The following is a 27,964-nucleotide window of genomic DNA, read 5'->3' as shown; positions in this document are numbered from 1 at the left end:
GGGGAAAAGCTTTCCCTGAGTGTATATGGGAAAGTGCTATTGGCGCAGCAGAGAAGAACATTCTATCTTCCGCTCACAAAGAAAATTCAATACGAGGTAACCCTGGCATACATGAGGTACACACTTCAAGAGCACCGAAAGAAGAATTTCATGGATAAGCCTCTTGTCAATAGTAGGAAACTACAACAGCAAGTACACTGCCCTTCGAGCAGGCAGAAATTGGGTGGCTGAATTAGACCAAGACCTCACATTGCTCTAGAGACACGTTGGAAAAGCCTAGCTGTAAACCTTTGTTTTTCAAGACCTATAAACTTACAACTGTGTGCACCATCACAACTCTTAGCCACATTCATCCCTTTAGAAGGAACTGCACTGAATAGAAACTCTGTTGAGAACAGTACTAACCCATAATTGGATCTAAACTATTTCAGGTGCTCATTACATATTAGAGGAAAGAGAGAGAGAGCAGAAAGGAAGGTAGCTGACCAAAAAATATAGGCATCGTGTGTAGCGCAGTGAATGGATGCTGCTTAACAAGGGTCCTGGTCTTCCTCACATCTACTTTTGCTGCTTACTACGTGCACCATCTTGGGCAAGTGATTTAACTTCTTTTGTCCCTACCAAAGGCTGAATTGGGGCCATTTAATGGGAGACACACAAGGGACAGGGAGCCAAGAGAACTGGTTCCAGATCAATCTCTGCTTATAACTCTCAGGGTAAACTAGAACAAATTGCTTTCTCTTTCTTAGCCTCATCTGTCAGATGACATATTGGTTAGATTAGACTTCCTCTAACTTTTCTTCCAGCTCTAAAATTCTATATGATATAATCATTATTTGATATCCTTTCTAGTGCTGAAATATCTGATTCACATGCCTGTCCCTGCATTTCACTTATTTAAAGACGATAAATTATTCAGAACTATAATCCATGTCCAGGAATTCTTATTGTCATGGTTATAAGAAGAAAATTATAATTTTGTTATAATGTCAACTTTCCCCCAAGTATCCCATTATGGCACAAGTTTTGCAGGAATTACATGATGCCTTTTGGTCAATAAATTATTACATTCTAGAAGCTTCTGAGTATAAAGGACAATGGCAGCCATTTGAATCTATATCTGTCTATACAACCTTCTCTCAGAACATATAAGGCCACCAAAGAGCACAAATGAAATCACATATGACCTATGCTATTAGCATTACTAAGAGGCAGAGAATATGCCAAACTTCAAACTTCAAATTATTTATAAGTAAAAAAAAAAAAGTCCAACAGCATCTGCTATGAGTCTGTGGGTAGAGAGAGAAGGGTAAGGGGAGGTTTAAGAGACTCCATGAAAAAAAGAAGGGGAAAGAGAGAGCGAGAGTGAGAGCAAGAGAGAGAGCGAGAGAGAGAGAGAAGTTTAAGACACTGGCAAACAGACAAAATCATACTCAGAAAATAAAAGTACAATACAAGTAAGTGCCAAAATATGAGCACAAGTCAGTATCTGGTGGTTCACAGCACTGCCTACAGTAAAGAGGCTCAAAATCAAGCAAAATGCAAAATGGCAGCTTTAAAAAGTGTCATATCCATAAGGGAAGAAAGTAAATTGAGACTAGGTGGTATCCCTCAGAGACAATATTAAAAGGAAAGAAGAAAAGGGGGGGAATTAAGGATCCAGCAAACAAGAAAGAAAAACAAGACAGGCAAATCCATCTTTCCTCCTTCCCCTCTTTACCACCATCATCATCCATTTACAAACTCTTTCACAAAACTGACAGGAAAGAGGGCTCTTGAAATACTAATCCAGCCCAAGAACAGGGAAAAAATTAAACTCTCTATACAACTCCTATAGGGAAAATAAAAAGAAAGTGAAAATATAAACATCTCAGCTGGATATAAATTCTTATCAAATAATCAACCATGAAACAAAGGAAAATTATAAGACAACAAACACTCTAAACTGTAATAAGTACCCTCAATAAGCATTTGGAGACACACATACACACCTGACATACACGCATGGGTGCACAACACCTGCAATCAGATATTTAAAACTAAGAAATGAACAACAACAACAACAAAACCACAACAACCACAAAACAGGAAAAATGTAGTAAATACTAACCAAACTCAAAGAAATTGAATAAATGAAGAATAAACTACAAGTTGTGGAAAGGAGAATACATTTAAATAAAAATTTAAAAAGAGAAATTGAAGAAAGCCTGGAAAACACGTAAGGAAACAAAAATTGGATAGAGAAAATAAAAGGATCAGAGAAAATAGTTAAAAGAAGATAGAGAATTTTCAATATATGCATAACATTTATATAGAAAGGAAAGGAACTAGAATTGTTAACACAATTTGAAAAAGAATAATAAAGCGAAAGAATCCGTCTACCCAACTTCAAGATTCATCATATGGCTAAAGTAATCATAACTGTGTGGTTTTGATAGAGAAATAGATGCACAGATCAAAAGAACAAAATAGAGAACCCAGAAATAGACCCACACAAATATGCCCAACTGATTTTTGACAAAGGTGCAGAAGTAGTCAATAAAGGAAGGACAGATTTAACAAACGATGTTTTAGTACTTGGACATCCATAGGCAAAAATAACATGAACTTCAATTTGTCTCATACCTTATATAAAAATTAACTCAAATGGATCACAGACTTAAATGTAAAAGGTAAGGTTGTAAATGTAAAAAGTAAAATTTTAGAAAATAACATGAAAGAACATCTTCAAGATCTGGGGCTAGATAAAGAGTCCTTAAGTTGATATCAAAAGTACAATGCATCAAAGAAAACTTTGATAAATCAGATTTGATTGAAATTGAAAACTTTAGCTCTGCAAACAACCCTAAGCTACAGACAGGGAGAAAATATTTACAAACCGCATATCTGAAAAAGGACGTCTCTAGAATATATAAAGGACTCTCAAAACTCAATAATAATAAAAAACAAAATAGCGAAAGACATGAAGAGACACTTCGCCAAATAGATATACGGGTGAGATATAACCTCATGAAAAGATGGTCAACATCATCGGCACTTATGGTGTAAATTAAAATTACAATAAAATATTACACCATACTTATAGATTGGCTAAAATATAAAAAACAGTGACAATATCAAATGCTGACAAAGGTGCAGGAAAACTGGATCACTCATACACTGTTGGTGGGAATGTAAAATGATATACAGTCTCTAGAAAACAGCTTGGCAGTTTCTAAAAAGAACTAAACATGCAATCCTGGACATTTTCCAGATAAATGAAAATTATATTCATACAAAAACCTATACATGAATGTCCATAGCATCATTTTTTCCCACTTCCTGACCCTCTTTAATTTTTACCTTTCTTTTTTTAAAAAAAACTATTTATAATTGTGGTAATATACATATAACCGACAACTTTTGATCTTTCCCATTTTTAAGTGTACAATTTAGTGGCAGTGAGTGCATTCACACTTCTGTGCAACCATTACCACCATCCATCTCTAGAACTATTTATCTTACAAAACTGAAACTCTGTACTCATTAAACAATAATTCCTTATTCTCCCTTTCCTCCAGCCTCTGGAAACTACCATTCTACTCTCTGTCTTTCTGACAAAGGAAAAACAAATGAGCCCCAGGAACTCCCAACGTGGCCTGGGGATGGGGGTTCCCAGAACCTAGCCACCTCAGAGATCTTTCAGAAACTCTTTATCTAATCACGTCACTCTCTTGCTTAAAAACATTGTTTTTTTCTTGTCTTTTTTTTCCTATTCATCAAATAACATAGCGATAGCACCTATATAAAGCAGAAACTATGAGATGCAAAGAGAAATAGAGAAATATCCCAATAATAGGAGACTAAGACACTACTCTCAGTAGATTAAAAGAAAAAAAAAAAAAGAGGAAGAAAAAGAGAAAGAAAAACTACAGAAGACTTAAAAAAACAAAATCAATCAGTTAAATGTTATGACTATATATCAAACTTTACACACTGATAATAAAGAATAAATCTCAGTATACATGACTAATTATCAAAATTGATTAAAACTTATTAGGCCACAAAGAAAAACACCTCAGTAAATTTCATGAAGAAGAAATATTATAAATAACATTCTCTGACCACAATGAATAAAAAATAGAAATTAAAAATAAATTTTTAAATATGATCTTTCACGTGAGAAAAAACCATTAAGCAACTTTTTGGGGAAAGAGGCAAAATACAAACAAAAACTATAGAATTTCTGGGGGGAAGAGAATGAAAATACTATCTATCTGGATTTATGGAATGTACAGCTTAGACTCCTTAACTCAATAAAAATAAAAGAACAAAAATAAATTCAATTCTCAATTTAAAAGCTAGGAAAATGATCAAAGAAAACACAATAAAAAAATGGTCAAAAGACATAAACTGATTATACAAAAAATATTAAAATAGTTCTTAAACATATGAAAAGATGTTTAACTTTTTAATAAGATAAATGTAAAATAAAATGACACCGAGATACTATTTCTCAGTGATTAAATTAGCCAAAATTCAAAAGCTTGACAACACATTGTTTGGTAGAGTGTTGGTAAACAGTACTCCCGAATGTTGCTGGTGGGAATGCAAATAGATGCGAACTGTATGGAAGGAAATTTGACAATCCCTCACAAAAACTGCAGTTTTCCACTTCTAAGGAATTAGAACTGGACAAAGCAATACACACTGGAGTATTAAGGTTTAGATAAAGAGTCATCATGTATAGAACCCACTCTAAAATGGTTCAGAAAAAAATAAATAATGAGAGAAGATGGAGGGGAAAACAGAGAGAGAGAAAATGACAAAGCAAAGTATGGCAAAATGTTAAGCACTGGTGAACTTAGGTTTCATATACAGGAATACTCTACTATTCTTGCAACTTTCCTTTATGTATGAAATCATTTCAAAATAAATGTTCAAAAATTTAAAAATCCTATATAGTAAACTTATGTCTTATTCTTATAGAATTAGAGATGCCATTTTTAAAAAGACATTTTTTCTGAAGAAATGGAAACTTGCTCTAATAAAGCTATATCTGAATCATTTAAGTATCTTTGTTTTTATTACTGATTAACAATTCATGCATAAAAACGTAATTTAAAAGTTATCAACTGGTAAAAAAACAGTATTGGACTCAAATATGAAAGGACCCTGATCTACTATCATCCCATATGACCTGTACAAAATATCATTTTCCTTGGGCCTTGATTTTCCCATCTGCAGAAAAGAAACAAGCTACCTACATTATAGGATTACAATGAAGATCAAATAAATAATATTCATGAAAATACTCTTAAAAATGCAAATATGTTACAGATATATATGTATCATGTACAGGTACTTAATGACTTTCATGTATATTAACAAAAATGGTTATCATATCACTCACTATCTTTTAAAATGATTTTTTCTCCTAGGCTGTATTACCTAGAGAACATATTTTCAGTCCCATCCTACAGGCACGTAAAAGGTAAAACACATATGTTAAAGGATAAAGAAATCAGCATCCCAACGCAAGAAGAAATCAAGCCACTGATCAATTACCTAAACAGTAGGGCCTTTCTTCCAAATATTCTGAATTTCAAAGCCGAAATGCACTTTGGTACCAATGATTTTTATCACTTAAACTTCAATTAAAAGCCCAAAGATCTGTTTTAAGGGCGGAGAGACAGTGTGTCATGATCCATTAGAATATATGCAAGCCCCATGGATGGTTCTTCTAGAGATTATTGGTATCCATACTACTTTCAAGTAAAACAAAATTATTTTAGGAGCTATGGAATATCTGTTCTTCTTCCTTTGAAAAGGTAATAACACTTTCTCCTATATTTAAAGCTACAAAACAATGATTTAATACTTTCTTTTAATTAGGTACATCAATCAATTAAAGAAGGCTCACTGAATATTAGTTTTTGGCTAATTTTGCTGAAACCTGTTTTTCCTTCTTAGAAAATATTTTTATCATTCTGAATACTCTACACCTTAATTTACTCCTATTTCTTATTTAAAATTTAATTTTCAAAAAATCATTCATTTTGGCCTATTAAAAAATTAGTCAGATGAAGGATAATTTGGTTCTCATAAACATGAAACCGAATGCCACCACTAAAGGTGGGCTAAAACTAACAGCAAAGAGCTTGAATGACTGCCAGAAATGGATGTCAGACGACATCCACATTCCCCAGCTCCCCTTAAGGATTCAGCTCATGAAAGAATCATTCCTTCTGAAAGAGACTAAGATTTCATTTGGTTAAAAGTCTGAGCCATCACTTGGGGCTTTATATGCATCCAATGGGAACAATTTACAATAATTCCTTCTACAATTTATTCTAATATTTGAGTAATTACTATTTGCAAGGCAGTGTGCCAGGTGATAGGAGAAACACAGTCTCACCTTACAAGTGTTCACATTAGGAAGAGTATAAATAATGCACAGAACATAACTTTAATACAAGTTAGAAAATGGTAAGGGCCTGCATAGAGAGAAACACAATATAGTTTAGGTGTTCACAGAAGGGAGCCATTTCTGTCTTTTAACACTGTAGTTGCTCAGGAAGAGAAAATGGACTACAAATGATTAAGAGGCAATTTACTATATGATTTGCATATGCTAATCCACATAACAACAATAATAACTACAATTATCAAACATTTGCTATTTGCTAGTTGCTATGCCGAGATCCCATAGATATTATCTTGTTAAATGTCAACGACATTTTAAAAGTATTATTAATTCCTTTATGGATGCAGCAAATGAAGCTCGAAAAAAAAAATTTGCCCAAGGTCACATGATTATGAAGTTTAAGAGGAGAGATGCAATTGCAGAGCCCTTGTGCTTTTCAGTACCCCAGGCTCATCTAGGCTTAGGGACTTAGATAATAAAGACAGCCATACACTACCATTTAAGCAGTAATGCATCCCAAGTCCCCAGGCATATTTTTACAAAGGGGGCTTTCTCCAGCCTTAGCACTCCAGTAAACCATCTCCGCACACCCGTGGGTGATGTTCTCTCACCACTGAAGCACTCTCCCACTACAATTACACCCATGGATACTCTTCTTTAGATAACAGCCATGAGATTCATTCCTGCCCCAACAGCATGTTCCAGACAGGTGCTCTGCATTCATCTGGATGTGGCAGCAACAACCCAACTCAGGAAAAATGCCAGATGTTCCAACAATAGATGTTACAGTTATCTATTTTTTATTCTGGCAGCTCATTGAGGTTTTTATCATTTCTAGCTGTAAAATAAAGAGAGAGACCCTCTTATGGTAAAGTCCTGTTTTCCATGAAAAACTTTCACTCTATCAAGCATGAGCAGCTTTCCTCTTGATTTGTGTCTGAACCATGAGAAAAAAAAAAACATCACAGATGCAGACTGCATTGTACTAAGAACATATGAATGCTTTTAAATCACTTTTATCTTACTTTTTACTAATGTAACCCTGAAACATAAAATATGTTCTTTTTTTTCCATTCACTGTTATGGGAAGAACAGATGGTAAAAGGGTTAGATTAAAGTAATACAGCATGTCCATTAAAATAACCTCCACTGCTGGGCTGCTCCCTCAAACAGGAGTTGTATTTACTATGAAGAACGGCTTTGGCTTCCACACGTTGGAAATTGCTGGGGGTTTTCTCAAGGATAAACATCAGCGTAAAAGAGAAACTAATGTCAGAATCAAATGCATTTTAAAATGACAATTATGCAAGATATTTTGCTAATCTGAGAGGCTGACTGAAAACACATGTCTGCAATAATGTAACAGAACAACCGTCAAATAATAGAGTCCATTTCTAACCTGAATAAACTGGAATATCCAGAAATCATAACTAACTGAAACTGCAAAGAAGATATCAAGAGACATTATTTTCTATGTTCCTGCACTCCTACTAGTGGCAGGTAACATTTTTCACTGCTATTTCATTTTTAATTTATTGTCTTATTAATCAACGGCAAGAATAATTCTGTGTAGACTATACATTATGACTGGGTAAGTATAACATGATTTCTACACAAGCCTCACAAATATTTAGCATTGGAAAAAAGCCCTCAGGAATTCTTTTTTAATGATTTAATTACATATACCTCCAAAAGAGGTAAGCTTTAAAAAAACTTCTTCGGGAAAAGTTAGAAAATCCATTCTGAAACAAAAAATTACCAATCTTGTGTCAATTCCAGAGTCAAAAATGGTTTGACTAGAGGAACCGAGCAATAAATATTTCTTTTTATACCATAAGTAATTAAAAAGCAAATACTGACTCAAAATTCAATCACTAGAAAATTTAAATATTTTTGTAATTTCTTTCTTCATTCTAGAAAATGATATAAATTATCAGCTTCTCAAAATCAACTTAAGAATGTGTTCACAAGATTTTCATTCATTATTTTTATGATTTGCTCCACTTATAGTATAATCTATTAGTTGTTGTGAAATGATTTTAACTTTAATCCACATTTTAGTTATTTTTAGCTCAGAGAATATTCTGATGAGAAATATTTTATACCTATAAATTCTCTGATATATTGCATGAAGTAGAAACATGGAAAGTTTTTAACATGCCTCAAATGTGGTTTGAAATGTCATAAGCCTTCTCTTAATCCACCCCCCACAGTTACAAAAATGTTCCTGGGATTTGGTTCATTCATTTTTCTCACAGAAATGTAACCATAGTCGACATCTCATTAGCTGTCAGGGTGATGTACAGCTGGAAGAGAATCAGCACGCCGGACCAGAGGCTGGGTTTCCTTCAGTGTAATTCTATAAGGAATCTCCTATATGGTTCCATATGGGGAGAGCTGTTCCCAAACCATGAAATCCACAATTCACATCCTTTTTTAAATCCAAAAGTAAAGTGGTAAAGTCCTAAAGGCTTGCAAGCATTTTCATTGCACTGAAGATTTTAAACAGGTAATAAACATAGAATAAATATTTAAATAAGCTTTTTAGGTCCTGGCATATACAGCTGTAAATAATCAATAATATCTCAATTTGCACATATAATAGAGAAATAGCTCTAGCTCATTGGGTAAATCATGTGTTTCCAGGACCGGTAGCTAGTTTTTATGGTAATCTTCTATTACGGGCTTCTGGCATAAGCCAGATCCACTTCTATCCTTTCCCCAATACTCTGACTCACTCTCTGATTTTGCACATATAAGTGGCAGATTAGATGGGCTTGAATTAGATGGATACAGGTGGTGCCACCTGCTCCAATGCCTTACTACAGCTTTGTTTGGTCATCCACTGGTTTATTCTGGGTCTGGACAAAGGATGGGCTGCCCAAGCTGTTCTTAGCAGTGTCCTAGGACTGGGCCAACAGATTGGCAGGCATATTATTACTGGCTTTCTGCATGCTGAAAGAAATCTATTGGATTTGTAATTTTGTAAAAAGAAATTAAAGCTCAAAGGCCCTCTGCCAAATTAATTTCAACTTGGTGTCTGTAAATGGAAGGATGGATCTACCTTTTCTTCTTCTAAGTCAAGCTCAGTTAAATGATGAGGAAAATTATCTATTAAACAATATACATCAAAATCTTTACCTTTAAACACAGCAATTCGATGCACTATGATGTGCTAAAGGGTTTCCTAAAAATCTGTGACAGATGGAAGAGTTAAAAAAAAAATCTAGATTTCTTAAATAAAGATACCTAAATCTAACATTCTTAACTCTAAAAGTTTCCTTTTATGAGTGGGTCAAATCCCACCAAGAACTATTAATTAAGGTGTTGCTCTCTTGAATTTCATTATTTAGTTTTAAAAACATTTTATTTTATGGATTGTATTAAAATAACTTTCCCTGGATACATTTTGATGGTGAATTCAGCCATTTCTCTCTTCTCTGTTTAGCTGGGAAGCAGAATCGCAAATTCCAGCCATCACTTCCATTAAGCCAGAAGCAGAGGCTTTCCATTTTATTTAGCACAGCTGCTTCACCCGCTGCCCAATTTCTTTTTGACATTAAATCTCCCCCAGATCCAAACCATCCTATATCTTAGAATAGAAATATGTTTAATATAAATTATACCCAGAGATCTGTGGAGATGAGAGGTGACACTACAGCTGTGCTTTGGTGGGTAGGTGGGTAGGATTTAAGCTCAAGAGGAAAAGTATCCTTAGGGAGAGCACACAGCATGCTCTAGTAAGAGTGGAGAGCTGATGTAGGAGCAGCTAGAGGGGGTAGGCAGAGGTGAGGATGTAGCCTGGCTCAGATTATAGAGAGTGGATCTCATTCTATAACCGATAAGGAGTCTCTCTAGGTTTTTAAGTAGGGCCAGGAGTGGGGAGTCATGAGGGAGCTCCATGACAAAAATGACATTTCAGGAAGCTTACACTAGCAGGAAGGATCAGGACTGAGTGAACAATGAGGAGGATGATAAAGTAGTTTCATACTACATGCTGGGGCAGGTGTAGATATAAAATATATATGGTTATTACTTTCAACGAGATTATAGACAAAGAGAGGAGATATGACATATCTAGAAGGTGGTAGAAGATAGGCTATTCTAAACAGAGGTCCAAAGGAGAAATATAAGTTAATTATATACCATGAAAGAAGACAGTATTCAATCTGGGCCTTAGAAAATAGGCAGAATTTGGAAAATTTCATGAGTTCAAGCATGGAGGCAGAAAAGGACAAGGCATTCAGCAAATAGTGAGCAGAAGTGTCTGGCTGGATCACAGGGTTCAGGTAATTTTGGACCCAATTTTAGGTGACCTTGAATAACAGCAAGGGCTGTGGAAAGTCTCCAAGCACTGACATGATCAGTGGTCTTTTAAGATCAAGCTGGGAGGCAGGGCAAACTAGAGAGGACAATTTTTCTAATTGAGGAGAAAATAAGATGTGTTGCAATCCTTCAGTGAGGGAGCTCTTAGGACCCAGGCAACAGGAGAAGGATAAATGAGTGAAGATAGAGAAAAGCACAGGTGATAGATCAAGCATGAGTCTGGTCCTTGAGGGGGCATCCAAGGGGTGTAGGGTTTTATTAATTACCATCCAATAGCCTCACTGAAAGCCTTGCAAACAGAAATAAATTTGAACCCATTGATAATTCCCCATGGCATGTGAGGTCTCTAGGCCTGGAGGCCATTGGTTCTCTCACTGTCAGCCCCCAACTCCCACCTCCAGACCACAGCTGGAAGGGCAGTTCAGCCCCAGCAAACACCATCACAGCTACCACTATTGTCAGCACCACATGCTTTTATCACATACATACTACACTGTGTTTAAATTATTCATTTACATTTTTATCTCCCCCACTGAATCTGTAAGCTCTCTGGGGCAAGGACTATATCCCTAGGACATCTCATCACTCCCTTACTTCTTTCTCCACTTACAGTATTCCTTTCATGGGCTCATCCATTGATTCATTCATGCATTCATCCAATATCTACTAAGGACTTTTGGTAGATACAGTGCAATCTGGTTATCAAGAGAAACGTCTCCTGTCCTAATGGACCTTAGAGTCTCCAAATTTTCAACTTCTCATTTCTGCTAAGCTCCATTTTACTTCCTTCATCTATGCCATTATTTCTCAATTTTTCTTCTCATTGGTCTTTTCATAGTCAATAATGTCCTGCTGCCTTACCTAAAAATCTAATACGACTAAATCTAGCCATATGTCTATTGAAATTTTGGGAAAATTTGTTGTCACTGGATTCTCACTCTTGGTAATACATTTACACACTATATATTACTATATTCTGTAATGTTACAGTAAACATCAGTGAAACAGTATAGTTAAGATATTTACCCATTTGAGTAAACTATTTACCAAAGTAATATATGGTCCTATTTCTAATCCATATATCTAGTTTATCTACCATAAATACCTATCAATATCTTATACTATCATACTCCAAAGCAAGGTGAAAGACAAAGAAGTTCCCTATAATGGCTTAGGGAGACTGTACCAGAAACAACCACTTTTGCCTCTACCCACTATTATTCCTTTCCATCTCATCACTCATTCTATCCATCATATCTCCTAAAACATCACCTTTCTCTGTGGACTCCGTTAATCAGACTGCTCCCTTACCCCGCACATTCCTTCAGCAAGTTCTTGTGTCCTTTATAGCAGACTTCACTAGCCTATTTCAAATAAGGCACCCAATTCCTCCTGAAATCCATGTGCTGAGACAAGATAGAGAAGCAGAGTTAGTGATAGGTAAATCTGAGGCATAAGGAAGCTGATTAATGGGAAAGTGTGTGACCAGGAAGTGATCTCTTGAAGTGATCATGGAGAAAACTTGTTAGCGATCAGGGAAGGACAGGCACCAGCCAACTGTCTGATCACCACTGTCTGCCCCTCCCTCAGTCATGTGCTGTGGCCCTCAAGTCCCATGATTGACCAATCATACAATTTCTCCCTGAAATGTTGGTCTTGCCTCCCAACGAGACCATGGACATGGTTCCTTAAGGACCCACGTTTAGCATTTTAGTGCACATACTCTTTAACTAAAATGCAAGAGTTAGTAAAAACCAAAGCACAAATCTGTAACACAGAGATCTCACCTTATTGAGCAAAATGTTTTCTAAAATAATACTCAGAGGTTCATTTACGAAGTTGGTCTAAAAACAACCGTAAAGGTCCACTCTAATAATCTGATATTTCTACAAGAAAAGGAGATCAATCTTAAATTCATACATAGTCAGAAAATATAAACAAGCCTGTATTTTTAAGAATAATGTATATTTTGTACAATATAAGAATTATACTGAATAATATAAGAATTTCTGAAACAATGATCTCATTTTTTTTTTGCAAGATGTGTTAAATTTTTTTTGTTGTTAATAGTAAAGGATTACATATTTTCATGTTACGTGTAAAACATGAATGAAAGGATACATATCCTGGTAGTGATAAAAGTACTATGTGTAAGGGAAAACTATACTTGAGAAATTCTTGATCCTTCTTTTCTCTGTAATTTAAAAAGTCAGCATAGAAGTTATGATGTATTTTTGAGGTCAAAACGAACTTTGCAGAGTTTCTAACTTTACCAAAAGGAAGCCATATTGCTAAAAATGAAAATTAGGAGAGTTCTGTGGGATTATTTAAAATAACAGATGTGGAGTAAAACCTGCAAGTGTCACAGCGTATCTCTAGCAAGTGATTAAATACTCTCAGATTTCAGAAGCATACACTGTTTTATGTGCACTGTAATTACGGAATTATATAGTAGATTGGTTATTAGTGACTAGGGAAAAAGCAAAAGGAGGGCAGGATGATGCAGTAAAACAAGAGGGCATGTACTGTCTGTAATGAACATAAAACAATGATAAATATGCCAACATGAGAAGTTTAAATGGAAACTGGAATCAGAAGGCAATTTATTCTAGATTGACATGGCTAAACTATGGCAAGATAAGTTCAACTGTATTAGAGTAACTGTTATGAGTTCCATAAAAATAGGTGGAAAATATTTCAGTAATCACTACTAGGAATTGCTAGAGATAAGGTCTGAGAAATAAATTCTATAAACTCAATATTTCAAATTTAACAGAACTATGAAAAAAAATAAGTTGCTATTTTCAGGAAAACCAAATAACAATAAAATACCATTGTCATAATGGTAAGATGACCGCTATACTGCATCACAGTAGCTGCAGAATCTTTGAAAATTAACTACAATATTTCTTATAACGATTTTTCCAAAACCATTCAAAACAATTCTATTTTGACCTCTCTTGTCCTGAGTAATACATAGAGGTACAAAGGTGATTGAGTCATTCATTAAGTGACTCTAATATAATCAAGTCTAAAATCATTTCCAAGGGCAACTCATACCAGGAGAGGACCTGAAAGTTCATCTACTATTGTAGACAAACTAGGTGGTGGCAGTGAATTACAATTCGTGCATGTCTTGCATGTCCAAATAAGGGTACCTCAATAATTCCAAAAAGACATGTTGCTGTTTGCCGTTCATCAGACATCTGTTAGAAATTTCTAGATATGCCTAAAACATAATGGAGCAAAGAGGCTAATAAATAATATTAATAGGATTTTTAAACCACCATTTTCATAACTAATAAAAGGCACAAGACATTAACCTAAATGCTCAATTTTTTTCTGGAAACTGTCTCTATAAAAATCTGATTAAAATTTGCATATTCAAAATATGTAAACATTGAAATAGCAAAAAGAAATCTCTATTTTTAAGAAAAGAGAAGTATTTAAAATTAAATACAATTAAAAGCTTAATAATTTAGTAACTAAAAATAGATTTGTTATGTCTATTAATATATAAAGGGAAATTCAGTACAAGTGTGATATTAACTACAGAAAGTAAGCTTTATATTTTTATTAAAGTATAGTTGACATACAATATTATATTAGTTTTAGGTATACAACATAGTGATTCAACATTTCTATTTCTTACAATGTGATCACCACGACAAGTCTAGTAACCATCTCTTACCATACAAAGTTATTATAATAATATTGACTATTTTCCCTATGCTGTACATTACATTCCCATGACTTTTTTTTTAATAACTGGAGGTTTGTACTTCTTATTCCCCTTCACCTTTTTTACCGATCCTCCCCATTGCCCACTGGCAACCATCAGTTTATTCTTTGTTTCTGTGAGTCTGTTTCTGTTTTGTTTTGTTTTATTTTAGATTCCACAGATAAGTGAATTTACATAGCATTTGTCTTTCTCTGTCTGACTTATTTCACATAGTATAATACACTCTAGGTCCATCTATACTGTGGCAAATGGAAAGATTTTATTCTTTCTTGTGGCTGAGTAATATTCATTATATGTATGTGTGTGTGTGTGTGTGTGTGTGTGTGTGTGTGTGTGTGTGTGTATAAAACATCTTAATTCATTCATCTATCAACGGACACCTAGGTTGCTTCCATATCTGTATATCATAAATAATGCACAATGAACACAGGTGTGTGTGTGTGTGTGTGTGTGTGTGGATGTGTGTGTGTGTGTGTATATATATATATATCTTTTCAAAAAGACAACCTACTGAATGGAGAAGATATTTGCAAATAATACGTCTGATAAGAGAGTAATATCTAAATGTATATAAAGAACTCACACAACTCAACATCAAAGGAACAAATAATCCAATTAAAAAACAGGCAGAGGACCAGAACAGACATTTCTTCAAAGAAGACATACAGATGGTCAATGGACATGAAATGATGTTGAACGTCACTAATCATCAGAAAAATGCAAATCAAAACCACATTGAGATATAACCTCACACCCGTCAGAATGACTATTATCAAAAATACAACAAATAACAAGTGTTAGTGAGGATGTGGAGAAAAGGGAACTCTTGTACACTGTTAGTGGGACTGTAAATTGGTGCAACCACCATGGAGAAAAGTATGAAGGTTCCTCAAAAAATTAAAACCAGAACTACCATATGAGCCAGCAATTCCACTTCTGGATATTTATCTGAAGAAAAAATAAGCTTTAAAATATAATTTCAAAATAAATCGATAATGATCAAGTATACTTATAATGAGAAGAGGTGCAAGAAGCCAAAGATAGAAAGAATTTTACTCATTCTTTGTCCACAAGGCAGTAAAAAGCTTTAGACCTTCACAGACTCACACCAGAACTATTAAAATGAATTTCATAAGTAGTTTGCTTTGTTTCAACAACAAAAATTAGTGCTCTTATTTTCTATTTAAAACCTTTACTGGTTCCCTATAAAACAACTCTAAACTTCTTGACCTAGCAGACATTTGGCACCAATCAATGCTTCCAAACATACCGCCCCTAGACCTCATCCAGAGAGACCTACCCTCCCCTACTTCACCTCAGCCCCAATCACACAAACAATGCTCTTCTGCATTTCTTCATAATCTTAGTATTTCTGAAGTGTCCTCTCCTTGCCTTTGTGCCCATATACTTGAATTCTAGCCTCAAAGCCAGATCACCCACACCTTTCCCAGCCATCCAGGCTAGAGCCCTGTAGATGCCACCACTCATAAAAAGCCCTTTCTACACACCATCTCCTATACGCTACTGATTCTAATATATACCTGATTCTAACTGTACTGCAAAACTTAAGGACACCTTTTTATACCACTTCTTTATGTTCTAGTACCTTTTACCCAACCCCTACCTTCATTCAGCACAATGGCCAGTACAGCATCTTTCTGTTGCAAGTGCTCAGGTAGCATCTACTAAGTCAAAGATATATAATAGAAATGATGCATGAAAATTAAGAGTTAAGTATCCCTTAATAATATAAGGATAACATGAACCAAATAAGACTTTTGCAAAGCTAAATTATTTTTTCTTTAAAATTTCTGAGGATTTAGAATTCAAGATGATGGTATTAAGTTGTGTTCTTTCATCAGAAGAGTAATGAGTTTGCCTTGGATGTCATCTTTTTTCAATGTGTCCTCAGAGGACCTTCTGCTCACCCCATGACAATTCACTACAGATGCCTGTTACCTTGTCTGTCTACACAAGTGTCTCCTCGAAAGCAAAGACTGTGTTTCATTTCTATGTATTGGCAGCCCACGTAGTAGGAACTCAGTCAATGATTGACCTAGCACCATGATTACCTAAAGTAAACACAATTAAAGAATAACCTTTACTAGGCATACACATGTTAAGTAAACTTAATTCATTACTGTGTAATTTCAAATGAGACATATGGCCAAAATTCTGAGGACTACATTTATATACATATTAACCACAAAAAAGAACAGAAAAATGTCAAAAGAAATCCTATGTGGACATACATTGTGTACATGTGCATGATTCTTATACATCACAAAACATTTCTAGATTAAAGCACAATTTTTGAAAGGGAAAACAAGGGAATGGAGAGGGATTTTCTACTTTCCACTCCTCTGTATTGCTTTAAAAAAAAAAAAACCTATAGAACATGTATAACTTTCAAATTAACTCCTCCCCACACATGCTAGGAACAGCCTAATGGCAGGTAAAACGTTTTTTTAAAAATGAGTAGTTAGTTTACTGTTAGAGTAAACTAATAAAAATTTTAGACATTAAGAACTGAGCATGAAAGAAAACAGACTTAGACAATGAAGTTTTGGAAGTTCAATGGGGAGATTTTATTTTTTGTGGCTTAATTTCTGTATAATTGACAAACTCCTTCTTAACTTAGTATTTCCTAATTTAAACTCTTCTTTTATCTATGTGTCCAACACTTGTACATATTTAAGGATAGAATTATCCAAAGATATAATCTATCCATCCAAGTAGTAAAAGAGACAGTAAAACTTTTCCCAAGGTGTGAGATAGTAATAAGGAAAGCTTCTCAGATGTTCAATAAAAACTCCTCCTCCACAGTGACTTTTACTAAAATCCACTTAATAAGTAAAGTGCTCAGAAGATGTCCACTGATAAACATCTAGACATCATACAACTTCTTTCCCTTTTATCAGAGTAAAAAAATATGGACTTCTGTGGAAAAATTTTAACCGTGTGACATAAGTCTCTTGGGGTCATAATCTTCTCATCTTCATATACCAAGCTACTAAATAATCTAGCAAATAGTAGCTTCTTAGTGACCGTTAGATAAACGAATGGCATTTCTTCAAACAGTATACACTTGTAGAAATCAACAGAATATTATAGCCTTGACAAGTAAGAAAATAATCATTTCTGCACCCACTAGATTACCATTTTTACATTACATATATATATTTAATAGAAAATGCAATGTCAAATAAAACTATTTAAAATTGACACACTCTCTCTATATATAGATATATCTATCTATCTACACACACACACACACACACACACACATACACACATCTGTGTGTGTGTGTGTGATATAAAGACCACCTTGATGAAATGATTCCAAATCCAGTTTGGTTTTATACCAGCCCAGGAATTATCTCCTAAGTTACTACAATGAACTGCAGAAAGTTTGATGTGGCACCCTTAAAGCGAAGGGTAGAAGTGAGGTGCTCACAGGATACTGGGAATAGAGACTCCCCAGTTCTGTCCTACTTCCTTCAGGCCACAAGAGAGTTGTGTACACACTTTGGCACAGACTAGTTTCTATATCTCAGTGACTGATCAGAAAAATAATTTTTCCCTTCCAAAAATCAAGACTCGTCTTTACACTTTGCAATGTTTCTGGAATACCTCCTCTGGATCTTATCAGCTCACCACCTTGCAAAGATGAGAAGAATTGCTTTTCCTACCATTCCTGCCATCTGGAAGACCCTCTTTATTTCATTCCTCTCCATAAATAGTCCATCTGTGCTCAAATCTCATGGTGACATGCATCCTTGATCCTTTGCCTCCATTTCTTCATTTCCTTCTACTTCAGTCCCTGTCCTAAGATTCAATTTGTCTACAGTAAGCTCTTGTTTTCCATATTTTGCTATGCTGGCTACATCTTTCTGGGGGGAAAATTTTTGGATCAGTCTCCCTGAAATAACAAACTTATGGTTCTGACTGCAGTTGAGACTCTCATAAACTTTATATAAAAGCAATAAACCACGAGATCATTTCAAACTTTTACTAGCATAGTTATTTTAAAAGAAGAGGAAAAAAAGGTAGTTTTAGAAAGCTTTCTAGGTTTATAGAAATCTTAAGTTTTTAAAACCAGATAATTAATTTCAAACAGTTTTAATACTTCTTCCACTATGAAACCAAACCAGGTCACAAAAAAAGAGAGTTGCAAAATGCAATGTACCTACCTGAGGGTATGGAGAAGTCCTGGATTTTGACTTTGAACCGGAGAGCCTGGACTTGGCCCCCTTCCTGTTGTCAGGCATGGTAGGAGTGGAGCTGCTGGCATAGGAGAAAGCTGGTTTGGAGGCTGAGATCTGATCCAGGGAGAGCTGCAGCCCTTTGTACTCCGTGTCCCTGCAGGGTGGGAGAACACAACCCTTAATCAGCCACCATAGGCAATGGATTCATGTGTTCTCTCACCAGGAATGACAGTAATCCATATATGAAAAGGAAGCAAATAATAATCAGCCATACGACTGGTTTCCACAAACACCTTGATTATTTTAGAAATGCTTAACATTTAACTAATGTGTGTGTGAATGTAGCTCCCACCTATACCATAGGCAAATGATATAATATACTGATGACAATGTCTTGATTAAAATTTTTTTCATTATTTTTATAAGTAGCATAAAAATCCATAATTCAACTTCTCTGAGTTTTTGTGTCTTCTTCATTGGTAAGATATAGATTATAAAATCTACTCTAAATATTTCTTGTGTGAGGTGAACTCAACAGACAATGATTGTCTGATGCTATCTGATTATTGGCAAGAAGAATGTGGACTCTTCTTACAAAGAACTATCTGCTATCATCTGTTCCAAGATCAATCATTCTGGTAAACACTCCAAATATTCTTAGAGCTAAGCAAACTAATGTAACCTGGCCTGTAAGTTGTTAAAAAATCCCCTTCAACAAGCTTTCAGTCACTTTAGGGTACATTTTAACTCTTCTTTCCATTCCTTCCTTCATTCAATAAATATTTATTAAGCTCCTAATATATACCAGATTTTGTGCTATGTGGAGATGAAAGGATAAGACACCTAAAGTCCCTGCCCTTATTACAATCTATTTGGGAGAATAAACAGTAAGCAAACAAACAAGCATAAGTGCAGACTGATATGAAGGGGATAAAGAGTGTATCTTAGAGAGTTAATTACAAAGCTATTGCGTGAGGTGCTTAGGGGCTAAAGATGACAGCATCAGCCCTGCCTATAGTTACCACCTTGGTCTGCTTCCAGACAGCAGGGGAGCTCATCTGACTCCTTGGTTTTCGTAAGAGGATATCACCCCTTCCCACTGGCAGCCAAAATAAAATGCTTCAGAGTCTTCCTTATGAAGACTCATGGGAAAATGTTCTCTCAGTTTCCAGAACTAGCTGGGCTACTCCTGGGTAATTGATTTCTTTTTATTTCATGAACACTATGAATCATATAATTCATCATGTTTCTCTCTTTGCACTGGAAATCAAAAAGCCCTGAGCTCCGAGTCCAATCTGTAACCATCCCTAGCAAGTGTATAGCAGGCATTTTGTGCAACAAACTTCATTGACTTCTTTTATTCTTTTTTTTCCTTTTCTCTAACAGGTTCACCTTTTTATATTTTTATATGCATTTTTCTACTCTTGGGATTAGGATAGGTATATGAAATGCAATAAATTTATAATATTACATATGTAAAAGTAACTGGAAGATTTCCATGAACCAGCAAATATTTATTTTCTTTTTTTCTTTTTCCCTATTTGTTCACCTACAGAGAGATCAGGCAACAGCAAAATTATAATTCAAGCAAGAAGTCCATCAGGTGACTAGGAACAAAAATCAGCTAAAACAGATTTAATAATATCCCTTCCGTAAACTGCAGTATAGTGATATATGTCAGAAAAGTACAGTGGCTTTACATCAAATAGTCCACCTACTTAGTGCAAGAAAAAAAAAATTCTCCTACATGAGCAACAAAATTTTAGAAAGTAGGCATGTAATTTATCTTTCAGGCTTGAGAAGTCCGATCACAACCCTGGTCTGCTTTACTGCTCTAATCATCTCCCATCATGGACAACACACAGACTCTGAGCATTTCTTGATCAGCAATTCAATGCTCTCCAAAATGTGGAATGTAGCTCTCACCTATTTTTCTGACAATATCTCAAAATTTTTCCTTTATCAGCACCTCACTTCACCCAAAATAGTTCTCCCCTAACTGACCATATACTTTCCTGGCTCTCTCCTTCCCCCAACACATACCTATAAAACTCTTACAAAGAACTATCTTAAATGCCTTCCGCCTCCATGAAGCCCTTCCTGACTGCTAGTTCATTCCCACATCTTTACTGAGGGTCTCTGTGTGGGCCCTGCTTGAGGGACTGTGGAGCCATTAATGAATAGGACTGAGTTTGTACCCTCGTAAAGAAGGCATCAGGGCTAGTTTCTAAGGGAAGTAGAGAGGGGACCAGAAACTATCTTTTTTCTCCTCTAACATTAGTTTTCAAGAGATTATATTTTATCTTTCCCAGTGGATTCTAAGTTCATAGAGGACAAGAGTCAAGGGATATTTTGTTGTATTCCAATGCCATTTTTACGATATTTCACATAGATGGAAGATGAAGAAGGTAAGAATGCAACAAAGAAAGAAACGCTTCACCCAATGACAGCTAATAACTTGCAACCCAATAACCTTTCTTTGTGAGAAAAGACCCTCATGGCTGTAAGTACCCTCACCCACCTGCCCTGAGACCGCATGTGTGTGCAACAGTGAGCCAGGCAAGCTGGGCTCTGACAGGTCTCCACCAACTCTTGGGCATCTTCTGTGTCAAATGTAATTCTGTCCATTGGATAGCAGAGTATCTACTCAGTCCCTGCCTGACAGGACATAGACAGACAGCAAAAACCGTGCATCCCTGAATATATAGCTAAATGATTCTGTACACTCGTTCTAAATGCAACATTTCAGCCACAGGGACTTCATGGCTGCAAGCAGAAGGTAAATAAGAATTCATTTTTCTCTTGCACACTTTCAGACCCCCAAAGTACGCTTCTCAACTAATTTAAAACGTCTTTCCAAAATTCTTGCCTAGCTTCCAATGACAGAAATACTCTTAATTAAATACACTTAAGTAACATTTTAAGACCAATAAGTGATTTGAAATTCTAAATATTCACATGAAAACTCTAAAAATTATAAGATTTCTGCAAATACTCTTGACACATTAATAAAAATACTTAATGTTTTGATTCACATCAAAAAATACAAAAAAAAAAAGAAAAAATCCACCAAAATTTAGCAGAAGACCATGAAGTCAGGTAGATTAGTGTTTGAGCCACTTGCTATGTAACAACCCATCTAGACCTCAGTTTCCTCTTTATATCTTACAGGGATGTGGTGAGCTTTAGATGAAATATTATATGAAAAAATAGCACAGTGCCTAGAACACAGTAAACGCTTAATAAGTAGTGAGTATATTTCTTTTAACTCCCATACTCTGTAGCACTTTTTGGCATCCAATTTCCCCAGTACAATATATCCACTTTGGTAACAACTGTAATTCATTTCATTACAAACACCTCTTTATGCTGTATTTCTTTCTACTCCAAAATCATTTTACTGTTACTTTTTAGCCTCAACTCTGCTGCAGTGTGGCCAAAATACTTATTGAGGTAAGTTCTTTATTGCTAAGTCAGAAAATGGGGACCACAGAGCCACACACAGACGCTCTGAGAGTTCAGCCTTCCTGTTTCTTGTTCAAAACTCTAACAACTCAAAAGATGTGTTTAGATGAAAAGCACAATAAAAAAAATACCCACTTAAAGACATTTCAAGTATGGTTGATGTGCTGCCAAGACTAACTCTGAATGGCAGATTCACTAAGAACAAAGCATTTATTTTATTTTTAGAATTCTATTAAATTGAGTATTTCATTTGTATAGATTAAAGGGCTAGCTGCTGATGGGAATCACATTATGGGTTCCATTTCCCTCTCCAAACTCAGACACAAAGAAGAGTCCGGCCCTACCTCTCTCCCTTCCTCACAGTAAGGCACGCTTTGGTATCACACACATCCTCAGAGTTAGGTGCATGCATAGCAAGCCATTTGATGCTTCCCTGTGGAGCAGGACAAAATAAAATACTTGGACACATAGAACTTAGACTCTAAAGCAAGTATGGTGAAGAACGTGACCTAGCTGACTTTAATAAAGGAAAGACACAGCCTGCTCTACTGCAGCTTTCTTGGAAAGTACCACATTGGCCCTGTTTGGAACTCCATGGGTAACCCTCTCAAGGGCAGCTCATGCTGTTCTCTCAAACATGGTAGGTATATAGAAATAGGATCTGTGGCATACACCATTTGGCATATTTTTCAAAATAGCTATTGATACTGATTTACATTTGGCTTTTTTTTCCCCTTTAATGATTTATACCTGAGCTGCAGATATACTCAGTTCTGAAAGCAGTATGAAATGAGTAATTTGCAATCTCTAAGACATGCAGCTTGTCAATCTCACCCATATTTGCACAGACCAAAGTAATTCTCTTATTCCATTATGGACAGTCAGAAATCATTCAATTTGCAGAATTAACTATCTGAGTCTACTCTAAACTTTATAATAGTCATGTACATATTTGGAATTATTCAAATTCCAATAAAATAAAAGGAGCCATTTTTGCATCATTGGCCTTCTCAGCCTTTTCTATAGCAATATACCATACTCATTTATGAGGTAAATGCCAGCTTGCCATATGGGAAGCTCAGGATTACACCTTTGCAAATCAAATAGGAGGTGCCTTCACCCCTAAAAGATACTATCAGCTTCAAAGAAATGCATTAATATTTCTATCATTTCAACTGGGAAACAGGCCTCCATGATGCCAACAGCAGCACTAACATATTTACAATCTTCAAGTGAGTTGGAATGAGTATACAGAGAAATAAACGACAACGTTTCATCACTTCATCTTGAGACAAGATTCTTTGCAAGAATTTTCCTCAACTCTGACACACCCTATTCGGCTTCCATTTTAGACAACTGAATTTTTGCTTCTTGTCACATCGATTTTGGAGCTGGCCATTGTGGAGCTTCTTCGTTGACTTTATGTTATGTGGCAATTCTTAAAAGATGTTGCCAGATTTCCCAATTGAGCTATTTTTTTAAACAGCTGAAGGTGATCAAATTACTGAGGAAAACGTGAAAACAAAGACATACAATTGATTTGGCTCCGAAGGTGCTGACTGAAATAAGCAGAGGATTGCATTAAACTGTGATCACATTAAGTGGGAATGACTGTACCTTATACTAAACTTTTTAATTGGATTCTAGAGTCACCGTTACACGAAGTGCATGACCTTCTTTATATTCTGGCAGAGTTCCTGCCTGGCCACTGGGTAAACCACCACAGCAGAGAGAGACCCACTTTATGCTTCATTTTCAGGCTCCCATGGAGCCCAGCAGAGAGAGCTGATAAGGAGGATTCCATACTGTGAGGGTCTCACAGACTAGGTCAGTCTGCTGGGAAATTAGGCTAAGGCACCCTTGGAAATGTAATAGCCTCATACTAATAAGTGGATTTGTGTTTGCTCCTTGTGTTTTTTTTCCATTTGATTTGGTGATTTCAGTAGTGCTCAAAAAGTCTTTGGTGTTACATAAACATTGCCTATGTCTAGAAACATCTTTGTCTTCTATTTTGTAGGTTTCATCTAACATGCTATGGAGTGGATGGCACCACAAGATAAGGGGATGGTTTAGGCACAAAGTCTACTACCACATTGTGATTTCAAGAAGGAAACACATGGGTGCAAACAATAGGCAAACTATAACAACTGAAAAGTCAAAAATTACAATGTGTTGGTAGGATGTGGAAAGGTCAACTGTCCTCACAACTGGGATTGTGTAACACCTCTGTATCGACCTATGACACAAGTTGAAATATAGCTAAATCCAGACCTGCTACTACACTGCATCTGACTTCTTTTCCTTACTTCCATGGGCCACAGTGATTTCTCCATGCTTCTTCCTGTGAGCTCCTATGCCATCTGCTGCCTCTCCCATTCATTTGGCACCACTAGTTCTGACTTACAGTGTGGTCAATGGCATATCTTGACAATAGCCTCCAAAATTCCACCTCTTATAACAATCCCTACTGACTGTCTAGTACAATATGTTACAGAGAACAGATAGTCACTTGCAAGTGATTAAGAAAATAATTCTCATTGCAATAAACTTTCATTCATCTCAAATCCAAATGACTGAAAATTCAAAAAACTAAATCTTTCTACATAAATAAGAGATACCTGCCAAGTCAACAAATTTATGTGAGTTTTTAAATTCCCAGATTATAATTAACAATGATCATTCTAAAATTCTGTGAGATCTTAAATCAAAGAAAAAAATTATGTTATTGTTTTAGTGTTATGTATATTAATACAATGCACATATTTTTTATCAACACATGGCATATGTGATACTTAGGCAAACTAGAATACTAAATTAATTTCATCCTCAACAACTTATTTGGTACTATTACAACTGTATTGAAGAAATAAGGAGGAATAATGCTTTTAATCCCCTGAGGAATATCTTCTACAAATTAATAATAAATATAATATCTCCTCAATAGAAAAATAAGAAAGGAATGTAAACAATGCACAAATTGCTGAGAAACAGTTTTTAAACAGGTTTAGCCTCACTAGTAATAACCTATAGGAATAAATCCCAATGAAGATAAGATGAATGGGTATTCTTATATATTACTGGTGTTTATCAAGAGTCTTAAGAATGTTCATACCTTAAATCTAGTAATTCCACTTCTAAAAATATATTTTATGAAAATAATCAGAGATAAGCATCAAAACTCTATATACAAGGGTGCTCATGAGAACTATTTATATTGAATTGTAAATAATAGAATAAGCATTTGTAAATAAAAATAAGTAATCAATATAAGCAGATTTAATTATGGTATACCTTTGCAACAAATGACTATGACATATATAGTCATTAAATTTTGTTACTGTAATGACATAAATATACTATCGATATAGCAAAAATTTATCTCTTTAAATTACCATCTATAGTACATGTATGTAAGTGTAACATGTACTGTATATACATGCACATGTCATAAGAGGCAAAAAGCTAAAATGTCAACAGTGGATAGCTGGAAAATAGATTAAAGATGTTCTTCTGTATCTTTTTTTTATACCTTTCTGGATTATCTTAATTTATTCTATTAAACATGTATTCCTTTTATAATCAGAAAAATATTTCCTTTATTAAAACACTAACGCTTCCCTGCGGAGGCAAATTTCAGGTATTCTCACTCCATATTGAAATTGTTCCCAAATTTCTTCTCTTTATATTTTCAATGTTTCTTCCTTGAGAATATTAAATCATAAAAGATAAAACACTACTAAACTTTTCTCCATAGGTTCAACTTCTCAGGCATACCACTTATAATTTTTAAATGTCCAAATGACCATATGCTCTATCAGTGCCTATACATTTCACTTACTTTCTGATCTATTTTCCACTCTTCCCACCTTACAAAATTATCTGTCTTTGAAGGCTTTCATGTGAAATATCTGACTTTATGTTTCCTTCTTTGGAGAATATAACTTAAATTATTATTTTTAATTGAAAGAAAAGAAACTCTTGCCACATAGTTTCTTAAAACAATTTAGTTTCATGTGAGTTACAGATGGCATATTTGTCATTTTTTAAATGGAGTAAACACTCTTCGGGTCCACATTTCTGAGGAACTTCACATTTTTATGCTCAGAAATTCTTTCTATATTTATCTATTAATTTTTGGCATATTTGTGAATCTTCCAGGTTTAAGTTCCAAATTCTATTGCTCTTATAGCTTTTCTTTTTCTTATTTTCTTGAGGACCGGGCAGGGAGGAGGGATGCTGGTGTTTAAAGGTTAAATCTAAACAAATTAAATGCAAAATGTGCTGCCTCTTTCATCAAAGGCATAAATTTAAAACTCTCAGACTCTTCTCCCACAACCAAAACCTGTAAATCGAGCTCACTTCTAGGGGAAAAAAAGCCAGATATAAACAAAGAAAAAAATGATACTAACATCAACTAAGTTTCTCTTACTTTTTAAAATTTTCAACAAATGAAAAATAAAATGCACGTGTTATTCTGGCCCCATCTTTTCCATCTCCTTCCATTCTTCCCTACCTCCCACCCTTGGCATCCATCCCCCACCTACCTTCATTGTCATCAATTAAGCTGATGTTTTTCAAATGTATGTTCCCTTTAGAACTTTTCTAATACCTAAGATAGCTAAGCTATGGGGGAACCCATTACCTTCCACCTTATATGAAGTTGAAGTTTTATTCTCATGGGAATAGCTTTCTTACCTAGTTCTTCTGACCCTTACTTACAAGGCTGACTCCTAAACCCTAAAAACATCCTCTGGCAGAGAGGGTGGAAGAAGCACAGCTCCTATTTTCAACTCCATGCAAACTTCAGGGAACAGAAAAGATATCTGTAATCGTAAAGAAATAGCAGTCCTACAACACTGGAAAATCTGGATCCCATATTCAAGGCCATGGGTCCCCAAATTTCTCACAAGGCCTCATGTGGGTGGCCTTACAAGGCCAAACCTCAAGGTACTGCTGGAAGCTCAGTACTCTTCTGTACAACACAAAGATGCTGGCATTTCTGCAGGTAATAGAAAAGTGGACTCTCAGATTTGGAACTCCATAGGAAAAGATGCAGCAAAAATGATGGCATGATACAATATTTTCAAAAGCACAAATCTTCATTTGTTAACTTAAATATTTTTAAATATGTCCTATAGCATTTCTTCTTGATTAAACTTCTTCTAGGTAGTTAATCATTAATGATTTCTTTGCAATTGCTGTGCAAACAGTTCATTCATGCCTATGACATATCAAATCTCACAGACATATTCTTTAATTGGATTCATTTATTTCAAATCTCCTTAAGCCCTTACTACTATAATGCTTGACTAAATATATATTAAACTCTATTATTTCAATGGCTAAAATAAATTTGAGGTATATTTTATGAATAAAAATTCACAATTCAACAAATGTTCTGCCATTATTAGTATGGGCCTCAACGTTCTGACACTGTTTTAAATTGCCTAGTAGATATGCTTTGTTTAACTAAAATAAGTTCTGAAATGTTGCTAGAGATTTTGGAGTGCCCACTAAAATGGCAAATTTTTTTGCTGTACATTGGAAGTCAGAGAGCTTGTATAATTCTATACAAAATATATAGTTACCAATAGAATCCATTACCAAAGACACAATAGGCAGCTGCCTGCTTTTATGATTTGCAGGACTCAAGAAGGTTTCTTGGCCCCTGTAAAGATGTCTCAATAATGGTCTATTGGCTGATGCTTAAAATATACTATTAGACAGTTATTTCTCTGGCTTTAGACAGATGGCTCAGAAAGGGATAACAGAGTAAGCCTCATCTATTATCTTTCATTGATTTAATTCATCAGCTCT

General features: G+C 35.2%; 1 protein-coding gene across 5 annotated transcripts in view; it reads right to left on the bottom strand.

Moving 5' to 3' along the window:
- SIM1 (SIM bHLH transcription factor 1) overlaps positions 1 to 27,964 on the bottom strand; it is a 70,893-nt gene that overhangs the window by 10,291 nt on the left and 32,638 nt on the right. For all 5 annotated transcript variants that reach the window (XM_015600526.2, XM_025042619.1, XM_015600525.2 and 2 more), the window contains exon 10: positions 18,668 to 18,836. In XM_015600526.2, coding sequence (XP_015456012.1) covers positions 18,668 to 18,836 — 169 coding nt within the window. The remainder of the gene's footprint in view (positions 1 to 18,667; positions 18,837 to 27,964) is intronic.

The sequence above is a fragment of the Pteropus alecto genome, unplaced genomic scaffold (assembly GCF_000325575.1).
Source record: "Pteropus alecto unplaced genomic scaffold, ASM32557v1 scaffold7, whole genome shotgun sequence".
Classification (NCBI taxonomy): Eukaryota; Metazoa; Chordata; class Mammalia; order Chiroptera; family Pteropodidae; genus Pteropus; species Pteropus alecto.
The sequence above is the reverse complement of the archived record's forward strand: the minus strand, read 5'-3'. Positions and strand labels throughout refer to the sequence as shown.